The 8,179-nt window shown below is 44.6% G+C and overlaps 1 protein-coding gene across 1 annotated transcript; it reads right to left on the bottom strand.

Moving 5' to 3' along the window:
- Nucleotides 1–1,152: 1,152 nt before the first annotated feature.
- On the bottom strand, nt 1,153–6,414 carry KRT6A (keratin 6A). Its single transcript, XM_007949559.1, has 9 exons — nt 5,890–6,414; nt 4,587–4,801; nt 4,194–4,254; nt 3,978–4,073; nt 3,690–3,854; nt 3,046–3,171; nt 1,758–1,978; nt 1,500–1,534; nt 1,153–1,388 (listed from the first exon to the last, which is right to left on the bottom strand). Exons 1-9 carry the CDS (start codon nt 6,412–6,414, stop codon nt 1,153–1,155), a joined length of 1,680 nt encoding a protein of 559 aa, XP_007947750.1.
- Between the last annotated feature and the right edge of the window lie 1,765 nt (nt 6,415–8,179).

Raw genomic sequence — 8,179 nt, 5'->3', positions numbered from 1 at the left:
TGCCTTAGGCACTATGCTACCAGAGCTCCCAAAGAAATATTTAACAATGCAATTGTTCTGGTTACCTAGTGTCACTCTGACAAGAATATACCACAAATGGGATGGCTTAAACAAACAGGAGTTTATTCTTTTATGGTTCAGGAGGCTAGAAGTCCAAGTTCAAAGTGCCAGGCTCTAGGGGTTGTGGGAAAGCCCCTTGACCTTGGCTTTCAGCTCTGCCTCTTGCTCCAGGCCCACTGAAGCTAGAGGCATCTCTTCATTCAGGCAGCTACTAGCTGCTGAGGCTAACAGGTCCAAGGTTGACTAATAAAATGGTACAGTCCTGACGTCAGCAGGCCATTAACTCAAGTCCATTGTAAGTCCCAAGGTTGGCAGAGCATGGCAGGCTGCTGACCAATGACATGGCTACATGCAGAGTTCAAGTGTGCCAACTAGAGACCATTCCCAAAGCTGCTTCTTATATATGGGAAGCAGAACACATCCCTAAAGCAGCTGCTCAGCTGCTTGTGGTAGGTCCCACCATGGAGTTGTTTGCCAGTCTCATCATGGGGAATAACTACCACCAGCTGCCCAGCCACTCAACCAGGCCCAGCCAAGTTGACACACAAACATAACCACCAGAGCAATATATTATAAATCTGCTTTATTTAGCAATTACAAGAGAGCAAAGGGCAGAGAAAACATAACAAAGATACAGACTCTGTCCACCATAGAACTTGTCACCTGTGCTTATACTTGTAAGATAGCAAACTCTTGGACTACTGGAAATCAAAGGACAGTTGTCCAGTTCTGGGGTATAATCCAGACTGAGTTTCTATAATTAACAGTGCCAGATGGAATTCTCTTGAAATGTTCAGTCTCAAATGTAGGACATTGGAGCCAAGAGATTGATCTTTTAGTAACAAAGTAAAGCATCACATATAATTAAATTATGATGTAAAATCAGATATTGACATTCTAATGGTGAGAAAAGAAAGTTTAGGTGAAGTAGGTGTAGGCAGAGAGATGAAAGGAGGACACTAGGCAACATCAGCTCTAACTCACAGACCAAGAGAAGACCAGGGGCCAGGAGAGAAGAAACAATGTGAGGAGAGGGCTGTGCAGATGGAGAGAGGCCTGAGACATTGTGGAACCAGAACTGGTAGTAGGATTTCAGTGCTTGTAGCTCTTCCTGCTGGAGGATGAGGTGGTGGTGTATTTGATGGTGGAACTGCTACCGCCAGAGGAGCTGAGGCCACCTCCAATGCCTCTGCCACTGCCAGAACTGAAGCCACCTCCAAGGCTGTGACCACCGCCATAGGAGTAGCTGCTGCCTCCACCCAGGCCTAAGCCACCACTGACACCACTGGAGCTGCCATAGCCACTGGAGACGGTGGACTGCACCACAGCTGTGAGGGAGGGGAACAAGGAAAGGATGATGCGCGGTCAGACTCCTTCTGCCAGCCTGAATCCAGGCATAAGAGCAAAGGTAAAGGAGGGAAGAATGCAAAGGTACTTACAGATGTTGACTGGTCCAACACCTTCCCCGCTCAGCCTAGGAGGAGAGGAAATACAGAGAAGATGAGACCTCAGAGATCTGTTACCTGGATTAGTGTGGGATGCTATATCTAAGGAACAGTCTATTGGGAAATGACCCTTTTAGTTGTCTTCCAAGAATAGCAATATGACCATGACTAGAGTACCCTAAAATTGTGTTCATGGGCTCGACATCTTGGATATATACCTGGATGTTTAGGCGTTTTGTATGAATTACCCACCTACACTCCTCGCCTTCCAGCAACTTTCTGTAGGTGGCAATCTCCACGTCCAGGGCCAGCTTGGTGTTCATCAATTCCTGGTACTCCCTCAGAAGCCGGGCCATGTCTTGCTTGGCCTTCTGCAAGGCATCTTCCAACTCTGTCAGCTTGTTCTTGGCATCCTTGAGGGCCATTTCCCCTCGCTGTTCAGCATCAGCAATGGCAGCCTGCAGGTTGGCACACTAGCCAGGGAAAAAGCAAGAACTTGTAATCTGTATTTCCATGGGAGACTACTCCTTGTTCTTCTTTCCCAGTGAAGAAGAATCCTATTGGCCAGAATTGGTGGAGAAGGAACTCTGAATCTTCCTACCTAGTCTCAGTTCCTTAAAAGTTTCAAAGTCCAGGCACCACTTGACAATAACCCATGGCTCTTTTTGCTAACCACCCTAAATAAGGATATGGGTAGTGACTAATGAAAGACAAATGCAGTAAACATAAGAGCATAAGACTTTGGAGTGAGGTGACTCACTTACTATTCTTTTTGTAGTGATGTCTCCATAGCCAAACCAGAAACATTACTGATGATCTAATGTGCATCCCCCACCTAAGGAGGTCTGGTGGCATAGTGCCTAAGGCATTTGACTGCTAACCAGAAGGCTGAAGGTTCAAACCACCAGCTGTGGAAGGAAGATGGGGCAATCTACTTCTGTAAAGATTTACCATCTTGGAAACCCAATGGGTCGCTATGAGTCAGAATTGACTTGATGGCAGTGAGTTTGGTTTTTGGTTTAATGTGGATGCCACACCAGCGTAGACATAATTGCAAAAAATCCTCAGTTGCAGTGATAGTTTTCACACCAGACTTTTAAAATTTTGCCTTTCTCGCCTCTTAGTCTCTCACACATTTGGGCAACACTTCATACTCTGCCTTTGCTCCTCTCTCATATTTACCTTGCATGTGAAAAGATTGGTCACAAAATTCCTCAGGCTTTCTGGGTTTTTACTTCTGAATATTTTCATTTGCAATTTCCAAGTCTGTCCTTGTGTAAATTTTGTGTAAATGTTTACAATTCTAAATACTTGGGACTGTTTTCCTCCATGTGGTTGTATCCATCTGTTAAGTTTGGACCTTTTTCCCTAACCAGTGGGGACTCCCTCAGGGCAGCTACTGCATTTCTTTCTCTCCTCTGCTCTTCCTTCAGTACCTAGAAATTACCCCAGATGATGGCTGATGACTGCCTGATGGGCTAACAAGGAAACATTGCTTTCCTTCACCATTGCCTTTCCCCCCTAACCCCTACCACCATACCTGCTTCTTGACATGGTCGATCTCAGATCTCAGCCTCTGGATCATGCGGTTAATCTCAGAAATCTCCTGTTTGGTGTTGCGCAAGTCATCTCCATGTCTGCCCGCTGTAACCTGCAGCTCTTCGTACTGTGGTCCAGAGGGAGAAAGATATTGTGTATGGATTTTCGCATGCTAATAGTGGCTTTCAATTCTTGACCAGGCATTTAAAAAAACTTGAACTTAATGGTTTCTCATCTAGGGAATGTAGGAAAAGTTGATGGTACATGGTTGTTAGATATTGTACAATTGAATCACAGAGCATTGGATCACTGTTACTGAACTACAGTTGGTCTAGTTTTCCTCTGGGTCGGTGATATTCTATACAGTATTTCTGAGAGCCCGCATTCAGGATGAAGATAAAAGCAAGTATCACTAGCCCCTTATCTAAGGTAGTTTTCCTTTTGCAATTGCATTCTTTTACGCATTTTGGGCATACATTCTGTAAGCACCTCCATTAATAGCACAAGGATGTACACATCCTATGAGATAGCTCTAGCTCCCCTGAAATGAAATATTTTTCCCAAATAAAGAGCATAGCCTTGTTGGTTCTGGACCATTAGGGATAGGGGCACAAGATTCCTTACAGCTGCCAACTCACTGCTCACCTTGGTCTGATACCAGGACTCAGCCTCAGCCCGGCTCCTTTGAGCTATCTCTTCATATTGTGCTTTGACTTCAGCAATGATGCTGTCTAGGTCCAGATTGCGGTTGTTATCCATGGACAGGACCACAGATGTGTCTGAGATGTGGGTTTGCATCTGAGACAGTTCCTGTGGAACATAAGATTGTAAGATTATCTTTTCCAGGGACATTCATAGGGAATTCCAATCCAAGAATCTTACACCAATTGCTGAAACCCATGAGACTAAATAAAAAGGAGATAAGATTCTTACTGCATCATAGAAGGCTTTCAGGAAATTGATTTCATCTGCAAGACCATCTGCCTTGGCTTGAAGTTCAACCTTATTCATGTAGGCAGCATCCACATCCTGAGAAAAACCAACAACTCACATCAATTGAGCCCTCATTCCCAGCTTATTCAACTTACAGGCTCCCTACCTATTCTGCTCCTATAAAGGAACTTGAATCCGTTATTTTAATCAACCCACCTTCTTCAGAGTCACAAATTCATTCTCTGCTGCTGTGCGCTTGTTGATTTCATCTTCATATCTAGAACAAGAAAAAGATAGTATCTAATTGAGTCAGTGGGTAAGATGATATAGAAAATGCAGCCTCAGGTCCAATACTTTCCATGAAATTGAATATTTACAAACTTTCTTGCCACAGAACCTAAAGAATGATTTATTTACTTTTAAGTCCTTCCTCTTCACTTGTAATTCCCTTTTGCTTTTCAGATTTGCTCACAGACATTAATTTGTGATTTTTATCTCCATCGGACATGTTTTGCTAAGGAATTTTAAGGTCAATTTTATATCTGGTGATATATATTTCTTGAAGATCCACCATCAAGGGCTATTCCCTACAAATTATCTTTAACTCACTTGTTCTTGTAGTCCTCGACCAAGTCCTGCATGCCTCTGAGCTCTGAGTCCAGGCGGCCTCTATCGCCAAGGATACTGTCCAGCTGCCTACGGAGGTTGTTGATGTACTGCTCGAACAAGGGCTCCAAGTTCTGCCTCACGGTCTTGGTGCCCTGCTCCTGGAGCAGGGTCCACTTGGTGTCCAGGACCTTGTTCTGCTGCTCTAGGAATCGCACCTGGAGAGGAAACAAGGTGGTCATTTATAGACACAGGAAAGAAGAAGAAAGTGTCTTTGTTCCCAGGTCTCCAAGTGAGCCTGGGAGGTCTCCATGGTGCTGGCTCAGTAGGAGCAGCACAGAGGCTCATACTGACAGTCCTGCTCCCTAAACCTTTTCCCTTCAAATATGACAGATCCCTTTAGAGGAAATCCCCCATGAACCTTTGAGATTTTTCCACTCTGCAGTTATGGAGCTTATTAGTGGTTTTCAATATTCTCCTCTCTTGACAAACAGAATCTAAAATCTTTTTTTAAAATAATATTTACTTGCTATATTGTACAAAGTTTGCATTTTGTATAAGAGGTTAATTAGAAAGGATGTTAAATGTTATCTAATTATTACATTGGAATCCAACTTCCCATTTACTGCAAGGGTCTGCTGTAAAACATCCTGGATTGATGGTCGTCCTCTCTTTCTATAACACATTCCTTTTCTATGTATTACATAGGAACTCTGGTAGTGTAGTGCCTAAGACACTTGAGTGCTAACCAGAAGCCTGGCGGTTCAAACCCACCAGCCACTCCTTGGAAGGAAGGTTGGGCAGTCTACTTCCATAGTGATACCATCTCAGAAACCCAAGGAGGGGTTGCTATGAGTCAGGTCCGACTCAACAGCATATAACAACAACATGTATTACATGAATGTTTCTGCATCTGGGCAAATTTTTTTTCTTTTTCATTTCTTTCCTCCTACACAGAGCCGGCCCCAGAGCAATTTGTGACTGGACTTTTCTTTGATCTCTTGGAAACATCAGAAGTAAAAGTGAACCCATTACATTCTGTCTGCTCCTTTCTATGCTGCAACGTTATCAAATGTTAAGAAATCTTCCTAGACAGGAATAAGGACCATTTAAAACATTCATTATTTCAAAACTATTTCCATCACCTCTACATATTGTTAACATGGAGGCAGCATGCTGTTCTTGTGGAATGCTAATCTGTGTCCCTTTCTCCTCCCTTCCTAAGTCTCCTCCAGCAGGAAGCTCATTGTTTCTTTGGTTATGAAACTCTGAAATACCCAGTGAAGGGAACATTCTCCTGTCTCACCTTGTCGATGAAGGAGGCAAACTTGTTGTTGAGGGTCTTGATCTGTTCCCTCTCCTCAGTCTTCACCCGCTGGATGGTGGGGTCGATTTGCAGGTTCAGGGGAGTGAGGAGATTCTGGTTGATAGTGACCTCTTGGATGCCTCCAGGAGGGCAGACAGGGAAGCCAGAGCCCCCATAGCCACCACCAAAGCCAGCTCCACCACCAAGCCCAAAGCCACTACCAGCTCCACCGCCAAAACCAAATCCGCTCCCAACTCCTCCTCCAAAGCCAAAGCCACCTCCAACTCTGCTGCCATATCCACTCCTCATGGTACAGCTGCCTCCTCCAATGGAGATCCTCTTGGAGCCCCCCAGGCCATAGAGGCTCCTGCTGCCAAAGCCAGCTCCTCCACAAGCCCCAGCGAAGCCACCACTGCCCCTGGGGCGGGACACAGAGACGCTGCTGAAGCCTGAGCGGCAGACTCCAGGGACTCTGGCTGAGCTGGTGCTGAAGCTACGGTGGCTCATGGTGGATTTGCTAGACATGGCTCTCTAAAGACAAGAAGGTGAGGAAAGTGTGAGAAGCTGAAGCGTGGAGCTGACAGAAGGGAAACTCTGAGCAAGGCTTTCAGGCACACTTTATATATAGTAAGAATGGGCTGGTCCTGGAAGGTGCGCTTACAGGTTGGGATGGGCTAACCTTTACAAATAGTGAGATCACCCCCAGTTTCTAGAAAGGTATGAAATATGAAGATTGTGCTTTTGGTTTCCTTTAGTCATGGAGAAATTCTCCTGCCTTCCAGCCTTGACTTGATCTCAACACAATAAGGTTGGATGCAAATTAACTGAAGTAATGAGTTAGTCATATTCTCAAACAAAGGAGACAAGGAGCTGATCTGTGATAATTGTCCCTTCCTTCTGCTTACTCAGACACTCCCTTGTGTACCCCTGTCCCACACAGGTTTTCTCCTTCACCAGGAGCACCCTTCCCATAAGGGTGGGACTCTTCCTCAGGGCTTAGAGGCATTGGCCCAAGGGCCTGAGCAAGAAGTGACCTGTTGTGTTTTTTCCACTGAGGTTGAACAACTCCTTCTGTTAGACTGGGCATGGAATTGAGGGCTACTTTCAAAGAAGAGACATAACCCTTCTTTGAGAGGCAAGAAGAACATATAAGCTGAGTTTTTACATAATAAGAACAATGTTTGTTTGGGTCTTGTGTGATAAGCTACTCAATTGTCACTTTTCTGAGAGGATAGAAGCAAGCATGCCCAAGTCCACTCTGCTCAGAAGCCTGACTTCTGTGAGCAGTTTAATGTCCATCCATACATCCCCCTCCCCAACATTCACTTTTCCTATTGACTTGATTATCATGTAATTTTTCTTTCCAGTTGAAACTCATAGATACCTTTCTCTCTCGTGTTTCAAAAAGTTCACGTAGAGCATCAACATGAAGAATCCAAAATGAATAGGACAAAAATCACTAAAGACTTTACTAGATTTCCATTCCCACAGTATTTGACATTTCTTAAGATTAAGGATCAGACATCTGAATGGGGGTATTTATGGAAAGTTGAGGGGCATACAGAAGACATGAATCATAAAAATGTGCCCTTGCAAGTGGATTGATGTCACAAGCAAATTCAAAATTTTTATTTCTAATCTCAGTGCTAGGAATCTCAAATCCCTACACATCTTCCGAGGGAGGGGAGGCTGCCAAATGAGGTGTTGTTTGATTTAGAGGGGAGTGAAGGTCATTCTTTCCAGTCCGGGCATAAAGTACTGCGCATGAGAAGAATTGGGAGCAATTCTAGGCATGTTGTTCTGTGAGAACACATTTGTTAAGGAGGTAACCGTGGGAGGAAAGACAAACTCCCACTTTGAGATGAGCCTGGAGGAAGCTCTTGTTACTGTTTTATGAGCAGTCTCACCTCTCCAACATTCTGGGGGACATGGAATTCAGGAGGGCAGGGTGTTTCCTGCACAAAGAAGGTGCTAATTCAGCATCTGGCAGGAAAAAAAACACTTTGCCAAGACAACAGAAGCAGCTCCCCTCCCTCCACCCTGGTTGCACAATGGTTGACCAAGAATGTGCTGCCACCCAGTTCTGGGAAAGAAGTGTTCCTTCTTCTGGCCCAGTGTTTTGATCCACTGAACTCTGTAGGATAGAGATTTGGCATGGATGATACCAGGACGAGTAGGAAGAATTGGCGTATCAATTGGGAAGAGCAGCATTCATCCAGTGTCCTTGGGAGTAGCCTACACTCTAGGTATTTTATCTTGATGGCAGATAGATTTCCTAGTACTCCCAATA

Source organism: Orycteropus afer, unplaced genomic scaffold (genome assembly GCF_000298275.1).
Source record: "Orycteropus afer afer isolate SDZICR_OR568_19922 unplaced genomic scaffold, OryAfe1.0 scaffold00247, whole genome shotgun sequence".
In the NCBI taxonomy this organism is placed as follows: domain Eukaryota; kingdom Metazoa; phylum Chordata; class Mammalia; order Tubulidentata; family Orycteropodidae; genus Orycteropus; species Orycteropus afer.
The sequence above is the reverse complement of the archived record's forward strand: the minus strand, read 5'-3'. Positions and strand labels throughout refer to the sequence as shown.

Bases quoted from the DNA above. Each gene is read 5' to 3' on its own strand.
- KRT6A (XM_007949559.1), bottom strand. From the start codon at position 6,414: ATGTCTAGCAAATCCACCATGAGCCACCGTAGCTTCAGCACCAGCTCA. The intron at 4,255-4,586 runs GTGAGTTAAAGA...TTCTTGTTCTAG, and splicing joins GTCGAGGACTACAAGAACAA to ATATGAAGATGAAATCAACA. The intron at 4,074-4,193 runs GTGGGTTGATTA...GGTTTTTCTCAG, and splicing joins AATTTGTGACTCTGAAGAAG to GATGTGGATGCTGCCTACAT.